We start from the raw sequence: 15416 nt of genomic DNA on the forward strand, positions 1-15416 counted from the left end.
GATCTTTAGCTTTAACAGCAATTTGTGAAAACCCAGAATAACCATCAAGAAAGCAAAAATGAGTATTTTTAGACAATCTTTCTAGCATTTGATCAATAAATGGTAAAGGGTAATGATCTTTCTTAGTAACCTTATTAACTTTTCGAAAATCAATGCACATTCTATACCCTACAACTACTCTTTGAGGAATGAGCTCATCATTATCATTAGGCACAACAGTCATACCTCCTTTCTTGGGAACGCAGTGCACAGGACTAACCCATCTACTATCAGCAATAGGATATATAATACCAGCTTCAAGGAGCCGTAATACCTCATTCCTTACCACTTCCTTCATCTTTGGAATTAGACGAATATTTGAGGTTCAACAACAGGCTTTGCATCATCTTCCATATTAATAGCATGTTGGCAAATAGAAGGAGAAATCCCCTTCAAATCATCAAGAGTGTAACCAATAGCGCCTCGATGCTTCTTCAATATTTCCAATAACCTTTCTTCCTCAATCTCTGAAAGCTTAGAACTAATAATAACAGGATATATTTTCTTATCATCAATATGAGCATATTTAAGATTATCAGGTAAATGCTTTAAATCAAAAACAGGATCTTCCTTTGGTGGCGGTGTTGTACCCAAATCTTCCACCGGTAAATCATGCTTGAGAATAGGTTGGCGAAGAAAAATTTCCTCAAGCTCATCTCTTTCTTTCCTAAAAATTTCGCTCTCGCTATCCTCTAAATGTTGCTGCAAAGGATTATTAGGAACAAGAACAATAGATGCACATTGCTCCATTTTAATATCATTACTAGGCAAATCAGCTTTATAAGGAGTTTTAGTAAATTTAGAGAAGTTAAACTCATAAGATTCACCAGCAAATTTAGTCAAAATTTTATCTTTCTTGCAATCTATAATAGCTCCACAAGTATTTAGAAAAGGTCTACCAAAAATAATAGGACAATAATCACTAGCAGCAGAACCAAGTACCAAAAATTCAGCAGGATATTTAATCTTACCGCATAAAACTTCCACATCTCGAACAATACCAATTGGAGAAATAGTTTCTCTATTAGCCAGCTGAATAACCACATCAATATCTTCAAGTTCACAAGAATCAATTTCGTGCATAATCTCCGTGTAAAGCTCATACGGAATAGCACTAACACTTGCACCAATATCACATAATCCATAATAGCAATGATCACCAATTCTAACAGACATCATAGGAACACTAGCTTGTTTGGGTTTATTAGGATGTGAAACAATATTAGAAGCATCTTCACAGAAAATAATATGACCATCCTCCACATTTTCAGTCACAAGATCTTTAACTATTGCAACAATGAGTTCAATTTTTATTTGTTCTTCAGGTTCTACAGGTTTCTTTTCACTTTTATGAACCGCACTATTTATAACAGAATACTCTTTCATTTTAGCAGGAAAGGAGTTTTTTCAATATAAGCTTCAGGAATAACATTATCAGCAGTTTCAACCACTACACATTTATTAATAGATGAATCAATTTTATCTTTATACGGTTCATGATACTTATCAAAATTCTTCTTTGGCAATTCATAATGAGAGGCAAAAGCTTTATAAAGATTTACAGCAACTTGAGAATCAAGACCATATGTAGCACTCATATTACGAAATTTATCAAGATCCATAAAAGCTTCAATGCATTTATAATCATAAATTATACCCGATTCTCTATCCTTGTCGTTCTCCCAACCTTCGGTATTTTCTTGGATTCGATCAAGAAGGTCCCTTTTAAACTCTTCCTTGTTGCGTGTAAATGATCCAAAACAAGAAGTATCCAAAGCAAGGTCTTGTCTTGAAAAGAAAGTCTTGCGTAGAAATTATCAATAATAACATTACCAGGAAGCTCATGAATGGGGCATTTGAGCATTAAAGACTTCAATCTCCCCAAGCTTGGGCAATACTCTCTCCATCATGAGGCCAAAAATTATATATGCGATTCCGATCCTTATGAATTTCACTTGGAGGATAGAACTTAGAATAAAACCGGGCACAATATCATTCCATTCAAGAGAATCCCCATTATCCAAGAATTTATACCAATGCGCCGCCTTACCGGACAGCGATAAAGAGAATAGTTTCTTCCTCACTTCATCCATAGCAATACCTGCACATTTGAATAACCCGCATAATTCATGCAAAAACAGGTAAATGATCACCAGGATGGACAGTTCCATCCCCTTCATAGCGGTTATCCATAACACGTTCAATAATTTTCATAGGTATTTTATATGGTATCACTTCCTCACCTGGCGCTTCATCCACTACCGTTGCAGTAGTAGTAGATTTCCCAAATAGAAAATGAAGAGAAGATCTCTCCATAATGACTTATAGCAAAGAAAGTAAATAAAATCAGCACAACAAGAAGGTTTTCCTTACCAATTCCACTTACCAATAGCGCTTCACTCCCCGGCAACGGCGCCAGAAAATAGTCTTGATGACCCACAAGTATAGGGGTGTATCGTAGTATCTTCGATAAGTAAGAATGTCGATCCCAACGAGGAGCAGAAGGTGTTGACAAGCGGTTTCGATGAAGGATTCACCGTAAATGCTCACAGACAAGTATTCAGGGGTTTTGATGTAACAGTTGAATAAAGTACGAGTATGTAAAGTGCGAGAGTAATAATTGCAGCGAGTGGCCCAATCCTTTTTAGCACAAAGGACAAGCCGGTTTGTTTACTTATAATGACCAAGCGTTCTCGAGGACACACGGGATTTTAGTCTAGTGCTTTCGCTACATACGGCTAAATAATCTTCATTGTTGTGATAAGTGTTGTGTGGGTGAACCTATGCTAATGTACCGCCCTTCCTAGGACTAATACATACTTGTGATTATACCCCTTGCAAGCATCCGCAACTACAAGAAAATAATTAAGAATAAATCTAACCACAGCCTTAAACTCGAGATCCTCGCGATCCCTCCCGCATCGATATACCAACGGGGGTTTAGGTTTAAATCACTCCGGCAACCCCGCAATTAGCAAACGAATACAAGATGCATTCCCCTAGGCCCATAAATGGTGAAGTGTCATGTAGTCGACGTTCACATGACACCACTAGAAGAATAACACCACAACTTAAATATCACACCATTGAATATTACTCAACCATAGTTCACTACTAACATTTAGACTTCACCCATGTCCTCAAGAACTAAACGAACTACTCACGAGACATCATATGGAACATGATCAGAGGTGATATGATGATGAATAACAATCTGAACATAAACTTGGTTCAATGGTTTCACTCAATAGCATCAACAACAAGTAGAAATCGATACCGGGAGAGTTTCCCCTATCAAACAATCAAGATCAAACCCAAATTGCTACGGCGGTGACGGTGTCCAGCGGTGATGACGGCGGTGATGATGGTGGAGATGATGATGATGGTGATGGCGATGATGTCCAGCTCGATGACGGTGACGATGGCGTCGATTTCCCCCTCCCGGAGGGAATTTCCCCAGCGGATTCCTGCCCGCCGGAGAGCTCTTTTCTCTCTGGTGTTCTCCGCCCCGTGAGGCGGGCTCGTAACTCTTCGCGAGGTACCCTCTGTGGCTTAGGTCTTCGGGACGAAGGGTTTGGCGAAGAAAAGGAGGCGAAAAGGGTCGTGGGCCCCCCAGACCACAGGCCGGCGCGGCCAGGGCTTGGGCCGCGCCGCCCTAGGGTGTGGGCCCACCCTGGCTGCTCCTGGCTCCCCCTTCTGGCTTCCTTCGTCATCTTGAAAAATAGGATTTTTGGTATAATTTCCTTCCAGAGTTGATCTTCCGAAATATTGCGTTCTGACGGTGCTTTTTCCAGCGAGAATCCACGGCTCCGGTGTTCGATCCTCCAATAATGATGAAACATGCAAAATAGATGAAATAACATAAGTTTTGTGTCCCAATATGAAATATATCAATGAATAACAGCAAATTATGATATAAAATAGTGATGCAAATTGGACGTATCAAGGCCCGGCTGCCACCGGCTGGTAGGACAAAAGATGTTGTACAAGTTTCTCATTGCGAGCACGTACGACTATATTGGAAAACATGCATACATAATTAATAATCTTGATGTTCTATCTTAATGCTTTGATGCCTATCAATTGCCCAACTGTAATTTGTTCACCCAACACTTATCACTTATTGGAGAGTTACCACTAGTGTAGATCGCTGGGAACCCCGGTCCATCTCTCATCATAATATACTTGTTCTACATGTCATTGGAAGTAGTATCAACTATCTTCTGGTGCCATCGCTCTCATATTGCTATTACTATTGTGTTCTGTTACTCTTGCTCTCATATTACTGCTACTTTCACATCACCCCTGTTGCTAGTGCTTTTCCAGGTGCAGCTGAATTGACAACTCAGTTGTTAAGGCTTATAAGTATTCTTTACCTCCCCTTGTGTCGAATCAATAAATTTGGGTTATACTACCCTCGAAGACTATCGCGATCCCCTATACTTGTGGGTCATCACCAAGCAGCGGCGGCTAGAAGATGGCCGTGAACGGCATTGGCGTTCCGCCGCCGCCGAAGCCGAGCACGGACCAATGGAGGGACGCCATAAAGGCCCGTCGGGCTCAACTCACCGCCGAGGAGCGGTTGGATCCGACGTGGGCGGCCAACAACAACGACGCCTGGTGGACGACGTACTTCCAGGCGAAGTACGACGTCGAGATGCACAGCACCGACGGGCTCGTCGGTGGCCCCAATAGCTGGAACAAGGACGGCCGCGCCCTGTTCTGGGGCGTTCCGGGGCGCTGATACGTCTCCAACGTATCGATAATTTCTTATGTTCCATGCCACTTTATTGATGATACCTACATGTTTTATGCATACTTTATGTCATATTTATGCATTTTCTGGCACTAACCTATTAACGAGATGCCGAAGAGCCAGTTGCTGTTTTCTGCTGTTTTTGGTTTCAGAAATCCTAGTAAGGAAATATTCTCGGAATTGGACGAAATCAACGCCCAGGATCTTATTTTTTCACGAAGCTTCCAGAAGTCCGGAGAGGAAAAGAAGTGGGGCGACGAGGCGCCCACACGCTAGGGCGGCGCGGCCCAAGGCCTGGCCGCGCCGACCTGTTGTGTGGGACCCTCGTGGCGCCCCCTGACCTACCTCCTCCGCCTACTTAAGCCTTCGTCGATAATAACTCCAGTACCGAGAGCCACGATACGGAAAAACCTTCCAGAGACGCCGCCGCCGCCAATCCCATCTCGGGGGATTCAGGAGATCGCCTCCGGCACCCTGCCGGAGAGGGGAATCATCTCCCGGAGGACTCTTCACCGCCATGGTCGCCTCCGGAGTGATGAGTGAGTAGTCTACCCCTGGACTATGGGTCCATAGCAGTAGCTAGATGGTCGTCTCCTCCTAATTGTGCTTCATTGTTGGATCTTGTGAGCTGTCTAACATGATCAAGATCATCTATCTGTAATGCTATATGTTGTGTTTGTTGGGATCCGATGAATAGAGAATACTATGCTATTTTGATTATCAATCTATTATCTATGTGTTGTTTATGATCTTGCATGCTCTCCGTTACTAGTACAGGCTCTGGCCAAGTTTTTGCTTGTAACTCCAAGAGAGAGTATTTATGCTCGATAGTGGGTTCATGCCTCCATTAAATCTGGGACAGTGACAGAAAGTTCTAAGGTTGTGGATGTGTTGTTGCCATTAGGGATAAAACATCGATGCTATGTCTAAGGATGTAGTTGTTGATTACATTACGCACCATACTTAATGCAATTGTCTGTTGTTTGCAACTTAATACTGGAAGGGGTTCGGATGATAACCTGAAGGTGGACTTTTTAGGCATAGATGCATGCTGGATAGCGGTCTATGTACTTTATCGTAATGCCCAATTAAATCTCACAATACTCATCATATCATGTATGTGCATGGTCATGCCCTCTTTATTTGTTAATTGCCCAACTGTAATTTGTTCACCCAACATGCTTATTCTTATGGGAGAGACGCCTCTAGTGAACTGTGGACCCCGGTCCATTCTTTTACATCGAATACAATCTACTGCAATACTCGTTCTACTGTTTTCTGCAAACAATCATCATCCACACTATACATCTAATCCTTTGTTACAGCAAGCCGGTGAGATTGACAACCTCACTGTCACGTTGGGGCAAAGTAATTTGGTTGTGTTGTGCAAGTTCCACGTTGGCACCGGAATCCCTGGTGTTGCGCCGCACTACACTACGCCGCCATCAACCTTCAACATGCTTCTTGACTCCTACTGGTTCGATAAACCTTGGTTTCGTACTGAGGGAAACTTACTGCTGTACGCATCACACCTTTCACTTGGGGTTCCCAACGGTCGCGTGTTGTACGCGTGTCAGGCGCACCCTCGAGAACGTCATCCGCGGCATCCGCAACGGCGCTCCAAGGCTGGAGATGCTGTCGTCACCGCCGCCGTCTCCTCAATGGCAGACGAGGAGGACGACGTACTCGTCCTCCTCGCACTCTTCTTCCTCGGGACCGGCGCGATCGACGTCGTCCTCATCGTACCGGTCGGCGCCCTACACCGTCCCCAAACAGGAGGTGAAGGAGGAGCCGGCGACGCCCGTCAACACGATGCGTGGCGGTAGCGGCAGCCGGCGGCAGCAAGGGAGGCGCGGCTGCGCCCTCCTCATCCCGAAGCCGGAGGTGAAGGAGGAGCCGGAGAAAGTGTCGCAGGCGGCGCTGCTGGCGGAGTACGAGCGGCAGCAGCGGCTCATCGTCAGCAGCGACGACTCCGAGGACTGTCCAGGTCTGCGGGCGACGTTCTTGGCGTCCATGAACGACAAGGACGCCTGGAGGGGCGACCTCACGCGGCGATCGCCATGTCCATCCGTTTCTCCGGCAAGCCGCTGGTGGACCTCTCCGACGACGGCGAGGCAGGACCAAGCGGCTTGGTGAAGGACGAGCCCGTCGACGAATCCGTCGACGAGCGCGTCAAGCAGGAGGTCGTCACCGACGACATGTACAACTTCCAGCAGTACTACGACGCCTCCGGCCGCCGCAAGTGGTTCTAGATTAGGTTTAGTTTAAATTTAGTCAAATTTCGTTCGAATCTATCTAATATATGACAAGTTTGGATGAATCTCGCTTAAGTTTAAAACTTACGAAATTTGGTTTGTGAGACGCGACTGGGGAGCGATGTCCCCCAACGAAACACGTCCCCCAAACGCTTAATCCGGCGCGGTTTGGGGACGCACTTTGGGGACGCGGGAGATGCTCTGAATGTCCCGTTGGCCGTGGCCTTTGGAGCAACCAAGGCCGTCGGACGGGCTTTGAGCGCGGCATCGGAATCGGAATGTAGGAATTTGATCCGCGAATGGCGGCACCAAGTGCGGTTCAGTGGCGGACACCCCTTGCCGGCCCCACATGTCGGAAGCCCATCATCCATCCAAGTCCGAAGCACCCGCGTCGCCTCCCCTGTCTCCGTCTCCCCCACCCCCTCCCCTGTTTCCTTTCCCCGACCCCGAGCAGACCAGGCGACCCAACGACCGGCCGGCCGGCCGAGCAGCCGGCGCGATATAGCCGCCAGCACCCAACGACCAGGCCAACAACAAGAAGAGGGAGCGCGCGCGGCACGAGGCGAGAAGCAGGCCGAGGCGCGCGCGGCACCGCTGACCATCCCCCGGTTCTTGCGTCCCCCTCCGGAGAACCCGAGGCGGACCGGAGCCGGTCTCTACGCCGCGTGGCCGGCCGGCCTGTTCGTCTGACCTCTTGACCGAGGCTCCTTCCTGCTCGGGCCGTGCTCGCTCCTGCTCGCCGCGGCGGCCGGCTCGGGCGGACAGCGGGATGGGGTCGTCGGACAACACCGTGGGGCTGGCGCTGGCGGTCGCCTCCAGCGCCTTCGTCGGCGGCAGCTTCATCCTCAAGAAGCTCGGCCTCATGCGCGCCGGAAAGCTCGGCGTCAGCGCAGGTACCCACGCCCTACTCCCATTAGTTGATGATTCCCGAGACTCCTCATCCGGATCATTCCCCTGACCGGCCCGTCCGTTCCCGGCTCCGCGATTGCTCAATCCAATCGGCACCCGAGGTCAGGATCTCGATTCCCCATTCGGTTCTCGTATCGATGGCGTCCGGATCAGGCGATGGCGCCCCAGAGATTTCGAAATGCAGCTCTGCGGCGCTGCTGGCGGCCAAAGTCAAACTTCGTGCGCTGCCAGGGGAGCGTCGCCAATTTCGCGGCTGTCGCTTTCCTCTCTGGACGCCAGCGAAGCTCGTGCTGATCGGGTCAACTTGGTTAGCCTGGCAGCGCCGTGCTGAATTGGCAGCTAGCCAATCATCTCATCTCGTGGCACGCTTCTGTTATAATGGGTCGTCACAAGTTCAGAACTGGGAGGGCCTCGAGTCGATAGGATCAACACTGAATTTGGAGAAATGGGATGGGATTAGAGGGTGCCATGATGAGAATTGAGCACAGCTCGTGGCTATTGCAAGTATGCTCATGCTTGGGAGCATTATCTGTCTATACCACTTGTATGTAAGTCAGGGTAATGCAGGATTGGAATGGGGAATTTCCTACACCGATAAAATGTGATGATGGTGGGACTCAAGTATCATAAGCTATTTGCACTGTATGTATGGCAGTGGAAATTATTTCGAATGATCGATTGAACTGAAAAAATTTCGAACCGAAGTTTCTTCATTCTTCATATGCCTTACTCTTTAATGATGCACCGTACCACTCCCTCCTACTACCTCCGTCCTAAAATAAATCTTCTCAACTTTTTCTAGATACAGATGTATCTACATCTAAACTGAGACACTTACTTTAGGACGGAGGTAGTACTTAAGTAGCATGGTTGGCAGTATGAAAACTAAATATTTAATCTGCTTTTCGGATTTTCATACGGGGATGTTCGTCGCCCAATTTAGACTTTTTTCCTGGGCAATTGTTCTCCACTTTCAGCTTACACGTCTCGATTTTCTCTCTCTAAATTACAGGTGGTGGAGGATACACTTATCTTCTGGAGCCTCTCTGGTGGGCTGGGCTGATCACAAGTATGTCCATTCTGCACAAAGCTAGCCATCGATATCGATTTAATTACGCAACTAACATTTCTTTTGTTGGCCTTTGCAAGTGCTGCTTGGGGAGGTTGCCAACTGTGTTGCCTATGTCTTCGCACCAGCTGTCCTTGTGACTCCTCTTGGAGCGCTAAGCATAATCGTCAGGTGAATCTCCCACATGGAAACCATTCATTTTTCGGCATTGTCTTTCATTCTTCTGTGCTTGACATACCTACAAATTTTCTAAACAATCGGCAGTTCGGTGTTGGCGCACTTTGTGCTGAAGGAGCACCTTAACAAGCTCGGCGTTCTTGGTTGTATATCGTGCATAGTAGGTTCAGTTGTCGTTGTTCTACATGCTCCAGAAGAGAACATGCCCAACTCTGTAGAAGAAATCTGGGACCTAGCTACTCAACCAGGTGATTCATCAAGCTGCAATCATACACCTTATTTTTGTTTCAGTGCAGCTGCATGTCTGACAGGCTTTCTTTCTCAATATTCGGACGTCAACCATGTGCAGCATTTCTAGCATATGCGCTAACAACATTTGTACTCGTGGCAACATTGGTGGTCTTCTTTGAACCTCGATACGGTCAGAAAAATATCCTGATATATCTGGGTATCTGCTCTACAATGGGATCACTAACAGTAAGTTTGCTTTGACTTTTAGACGCACAGCCTAATATCAGGGATTTTTCGTAACTGATGGACACTACTTTGTAGGTCGTTAGCATTAAAGCTGTTGGTGTTGCCATAAAGCTTACACTGGATGGAACAAACCAGCTTTTTTATCCACACACATGGCTTTTTGTTCTGGTCACAGTTATATGTGGGGTTTCTCAGCTAAATTACCTCAACAAGGTAGCACATCTTTTCCTGCTACTAGTTCCTAGTTAGTAGTTACTCATGTGAATATATTTTGCTTGATCGTATCGCTGTGAGCTGTAGTTTGACAAATTCTCTTTCTCAAGGATTGGGTATTTATTCATTATCTGAGTTAAATTAAAATTTATTTCCCTCCAAAGAAATTTAGAATATTTATCAGTTTTCCTCCACAGATAGTTCGACACTATTTTACTTGGTGTAGTTGATTTATGATAATTGTACTCTAGTATATTTCTCAGTTTTTAGGTTATGCTGATATTTTCTTACTTTTGCAGGCACTGGATACCTTTGATTTAGCGATTGTTTCTCCTGTTTATTATGTACTGTTTACCACCCTTACAATAGTGGCGAATGGAATTATGTTCAAGGTGGATACCAACTCTAGATTTTTATTTAGTTAATCTGAATTTAATGGTGGACTTTGCAACTAATTCTACTTATTGCCAAATGCAGGATGGGGCTGACCAAAGCTTAAGTAGTATTGCTTCTGAATGTTGCGGCCTAATAACAATCCTTACTGGGACAATTTTGTTGCATGCTGCGAAGGAGAAAAAAGCTGCCAGTCATGCAGGTAATAATTTTATGCTTTTTTACTTATTTCAAAATATATACGTTCTGCTGCATCACCATTATCTCTGTTGAAAGAAATGGTTCCCTGGTAGGCGTCAATATTTCCTAGGACCCCTTTTCTTGTTCTGAAAATAAATTTTTGCTTAACCAGCTAATGGTTCTGTCACATTTTAGTTTTTCCTGATCCAACTGCTCATTTTAAAGTAAATTGGTTCCTCGAAATCAGTTAGAAGCGGTGTTCTTTCATATTTCATATCGATACCAGATTTTGGAAAGACATCTAAATTTATTCTTCTGTTTCCAGCATCTCCGTGGCCTCTGGATAGAGGGATATCCTGGTACATCAGCTTAGGTAGCGAAAATCTACTGAGGAATGTCGAAGATGACTACTTTGCAGCTCCACAAAGTTCCCCTACCCCAGTTTGATAACACATTCAGAATTAATTCTCAGTACTTTCACCACGGACATTTGTACAAAGGAAAGTATGTGAATCGCAGCGGAGTCTTAGCAGTGCCAACATTCTGGCAGTTTTGGTTGAGAAGGTCAAGATTTCATCAGCCATTCTTTGGGTGTACATAGGGACTTGTAGATTTCAGAAACATTTGATGTTAGGAATCAGATAGGCCATACTATCCAATTCCAATCCGTAACTTGTTTGTTGGTGAGTGGTGAGCAGGTGGCATTTGTGTGCCTGCATGTTGTGCATTATGTAACTTCTTGTTCTTCTTCAAACTAGGTTCCAGTGAAAGTTGTGAAACAACAATGTACAATTTTAGTGTCATTCTTAAGCTTAAATTTCGATGAGCAGATCTGCATGCATTCAGTAGAGGCTGCACCCTACCATGAATACTTTACTTCCTTGACTTGATTGCCATTTGAGCTGAGGTCAATATTGTTAAAAAAAATGTACTTGTCAAGAGAGGAAACCCTATGTTTTATATTGATGAATTAACAGAGCAAAGTGCATATGTACCCAGATTTTACATGGACAAATAAAGGATATTCTTACTTAGTCGACAGTCTTTCGCTTGATTTTGTACCCTGTAAACATGTCTTAATTGCTGACTACAATCAACAATTGTATTGTTCATAGTAATGAAATTGAAGTACTTTTGCATCCGACTGCTCAGTGCTAAATTCTAGGTATCTGTACGACAAAAAAAAATCAAAGGTAAGTAATTATTAATATATAAAAAAAGAAGGATAAATTGAATCGATCAATACTTCCTCCCAACTCAATGCCAACAAAAGAGAGATGGGTCGCTGTGTTCTCAAAAAGAAAAGAGAGATTGGCCGCTGTGTTATCTTTGGTATCTGTAGTTTCCTCATGAACAATAATCCTACACTTACGGGCTGAGCTTACAGAATTTTTATTACGGGCAAAGGTGGAGGTCGTGCGATTGGAAGTTTCCTGGGGCAGTTGCTCAGCCTAAATCTCCCATGCCAATATCTTTTTTTTTTTTTTGAGAAACACAGTACAAACGCAGACGCTCACATACACGCGCATACACTCACCCCTATGAACGCACACACGCACACCCCTACCCCTATGAGCACCTCCGGAAGACTGAGCCGGCGGATTGGATCTTGAAATTGACGAAGTCACCATAGGCGCCTCGCTGTCGACGGGAACGTCGCCTCCCACTGAATGAATATTCCGCCTTTATGAGACACACAGATGTCAAACCTGGGGTTTGAACTCTGGTGGGCTGGGGGTACAACCACCCTCCTAACCACCCAACCTCAGGTTGGTTCTCCCATGCCAATATCTGATTCAGACGTCAGCCCGTAAGTTTTTGTACGTAAAGATCAGCCCGTAACTCTAGCATTACTGAGCAAAAAATGTTGTTTACTTCTAAATTTAAAATCGATTGATCACTAAATGAACTACAAATGACAGATTTTTGCAACGAAGAAACCCTTTTTCGAAAAATAAAATTTAGGGGAATGAACCAAATGAACTGGACCGTGCTCCTGGTAAACTGGGCCAGACCCCTTACCTAAAGCTGGTGCGAAGCAATAGAGGCCCGAGTTAACCTCAACACGGGCCATGTAACAAATCGTTAGCCCAGCCCATTCTACTCCTTAATCCACCCTCGTCACCGTCCGATCCGAATCCAACCGTCCAAACCCGTCCACCACAACCAAAACCCTAACGTCGCCACCTATAAATTCTCCGCCCGCCCCACGCCGCCAGCTTTCCCCCAACACCACCACCCAAACTCTCCCCCAACCCACCGGCGGCGGCGCAGCAGCAGGTAAGATGGTGAAGTTTCTCAAGCCCGGCAAGGCCGTGATCCTGCTGCAGGGCCGGTTCGCCGGCAAGAAGGCGGTGATCGTGCGCGTGTTCGAGGAGGGCACCCGGGACCGCCCCTACGGCCACTGCCTCGTCGCCGGCCTCGCCAAGTACCCCAAGAAGGTGATCCGCAAGGACTCGGCCAAGAAGACGGCCAAGAAGTCGCGCGTCAAGTGCTTCCTCAAGCTCGTCAACTTCACGCACATCATGCCCACCCGCTACACCCTCGACGTCGACTTCAAGGACGTGTCCACGGCCGGCCCCGACGCCCTCGCCACCACCGACAAGAAGGTCACCCTCGCCAAGGCCGCCAAGGCCCGCCTTGAGGAGAGGTTCAAGACAGGCAAGAACAGGTGGTTCTTCACCAAGCTCCGCTTCTAGACCCTCCCGTCGGTGCAGAGGCAGAGCAGCCTTTGCAAGTACTACCCCTCGCTTTACATTTAGCTTGCCTGTCCTTGGTATCTGTCGCCTGTGCTAAGATATTCCCTGTTTTGTTATTGAGCATGATGAAGAAGACTCTGTTTAGTGTGGATCTTATGATGAAATATGACGTTTCATGTGTTGAATCATGTGAAGAATAGATCTGGTCGAGATTTTGTTCAGGATTACTTCGTGTGATTTGCTGTCTATTTTGTCATGATATCATTGTGTGCATTAGTTTAGCTTGTTCATTTTGTATGATGCATTCCAGCTTTCTGTTTGTGTACAGTCACTAATTAGAGCCATGATGTAAGTTCGTGAATTTTTTTGATTGGTTAGCTTAACTTGTCACTATTAATCTGTGTTGTTCAGTAACTAGAAATACTCTAACCATTGATGCACTGCTTGTTATGACCTTAGCCTCTATACTGGCCAATTCACGGCATTAAAACTTCTGGGTTGCTGGCCTTTGCTCCTAATAGTATGACCCTAGTTTCTGTATCTTGGCTATTTCGCTGGATGCTTCATATGATCATGGCTTTCTTCATCTTGTCAATTTCACTGCATTAAAACTGGCACGTGGTTGGTTACCTTTGGGGTTTTAGGTGAGCATACTATGGTAGTTTACTTTTGGTATGATATTGTCTTTGTTTGGTCTCTTGTGTATCCTTGTAATTTATATGTAGTCCTGTTGTCTTACAGTGATGATGCATCAGTAGTTTCTCTCAGTGGTATCATGGTATCAGAGCCTCAACTCTAAGAAGTTGAAGCTGTGATTCCATGTTTACCATTGAAGTCTACTACTGATGCATTTCATGGTAGACCAATACGTCTATATATGGAATGCATGGGTCACATGGGTCCAAACTAGCACTCTATTTGACTAATCCAATAATTTGCTGTATGCAAGTTAGTGGAACAGTAGGCCAAAGTTTGTGAACCTTTAGGTGTTGGCTTGGTCATCTGTCTTGCTTTGCAGCATTTATCGTATTTAAATAATGAAGCAAGCTGGATATAGCTCTAGTGCTTACATCTTGTTTACTTAGTTAGCTTCACATAGGAGTTTGTAGCATCATCTGGCACTGGGTTGTACTGGATATAGCTCTAGTGCTTTCATCTTGTTTAGAAATGTATTGTCTTTGATTGGTCTCTTTTGTGCATGTATGTTTTATATTTAAGCTCATTTTCTCACAATGTAGATGTATGTGTTGTTTTTATCGAGCTTCACATGGTATCCGAGCTTTAGTTCTTTGGGCTATAGCTCTGATACCATGTGATGTGGGAAAAAAGCGACACAAACATTCTACATTGTATGACAATGTGCTTGAACATAGAGCATGCAGAACACTAGAGTCCAGGCAAGCACTTTACATTACTTATTTTGATCGAACTGTTGAAAGATGATATTATTAGGTTAATGAATCGTAGCGTTGCCTTGTGTAGTTTTCTTTCAGGAATTAAAGCTAGGATTCTGACTATTCATGGTGTGTAGTGATGGATCTTATTTTAGAGATGGCATCACATATGCTCTTCATTGCCTTTTTCGCTGATTTGTACAAGATGAGTAATGTGCTGTCCTTGGTTGGTCTCTTTTGTACCTGTGTGTTTTATGTTTAAGCCCATTGTCTTCCAGTGAAGATGTATGTGTCGTTTATATCCACGTTTATAGGGCATCTGAGCTATAGCTCAGGGCATCTGGGCTATGGCTCTGATACCATGTAAATGGTGAAAAAAAATGACATTTATATTCTACATTGTATGACAGTATGTTTGAATATAGAGCACCCAAAACAATAGAGTCCAAATAAGCACTTCACATACTATTTTTTTTACAAACTGGTTAGTTTAGAAGATTTTGACTGCTGCAACTCTTGGATGACCTTGCAATGAAGGTGCCAACCTTGACTCTGCAAACTTGATGTTTGTATGCTTAATTAAGGATGGTTTTGGGTCCTGAATTGTGGTAATTTGATTGATTGTGGTGCATGTGCATGAATTATCGGTTTCCTAGTGCTGCTGGTCGCAGGAGGCCAGTGTTATGTGTGATCTGTTTTCGCTCTCAGGTCTAGATAGTCACATTATCTGGACCATTATTGTCTATTGCGAGGTTCAATTTGTATGCAATACAAATTCAGGGAGAGCAAAGCACCAACCTGTGGAGTAGGCCATACCCGTTTCTCTTCCATTTGCGCTAAAGACAGCTCTCATGT

The 15416-nt window shown here is 44.9% G+C and overlaps 2 protein-coding genes across 2 annotated transcripts; both read left to right on the forward strand.

Moving 5' to 3' along the window:
• The first annotated feature begins 7457 nt into the window (after positions 1-7457).
• On the forward strand, positions 7458-11295 carry LOC127314744 (probable magnesium transporter NIPA6). Its single transcript, XM_051345266.2, has 9 exons — positions 7458-7943; positions 8972-9028; positions 9109-9199; positions 9293-9453; positions 9555-9682; positions 9758-9895; positions 10195-10287; positions 10373-10490; positions 10794-11295. Exons 1-9 carry the CDS (start codon positions 7820-7822, stop codon positions 10913-10915), a joined length of 1032 nt encoding a protein of 343 aa, XP_051201226.1. The 5' UTR covers positions 7458-7819; the 3' UTR covers positions 10916-11295.
• A 1384-nt stretch (positions 11296-12679) lies between these two features.
• On the forward strand, positions 12680-13388 carry LOC127314743 (large ribosomal subunit protein eL27x-like). Its single transcript, XM_051345265.2, has one exon. It carries the CDS (start codon positions 12754-12756, stop codon positions 13165-13167), a length of 414 nt encoding a protein of 137 aa, XP_051201225.1. The 5' UTR covers positions 12680-12753; the 3' UTR covers positions 13168-13388.
• Positions 13389-15416: the final 2028 nt, after the last annotated feature.

This window comes from Lolium perenne, chromosome 7 (genome assembly GCF_019359855.2).
Source record: "Lolium perenne isolate Kyuss_39 chromosome 7, Kyuss_2.0, whole genome shotgun sequence".
NCBI classification, from domain to species: domain Eukaryota; kingdom Viridiplantae; phylum Streptophyta; class Magnoliopsida; order Poales; family Poaceae; genus Lolium; species Lolium perenne.

Excerpts from the sequence above, each read along its gene's own strand:
- LOC127314743 (XM_051345265.2), top strand. The coding sequence starts at position 12,754 with ATGGTGAAGTTTCTCAAGCCCGGCAAGGCCGTGATCCTGCTGCAGGGC.
- LOC127314744 (XM_051345266.2), top strand. The coding sequence starts at position 7,820 with ATGGGGTCGTCGGACAACACCGTGGGGCTGGCGCTGGCGGTCGCCTCC. Across the intron at positions 9,200-9,292 it reads GCGCTAAGCATAATCGTCAG|TTCGGTGTTGGCGCACTTTG; the intron begins GTGAATCTCCCA and ends AACAATCGGCAG. Across the intron at positions 10,491-10,793 it reads AAAAGCTGCCAGTCATGCAG|CATCTCCGTGGCCTCTGGAT; the intron begins GTAATAATTTTA and ends TTCTGTTTCCAG.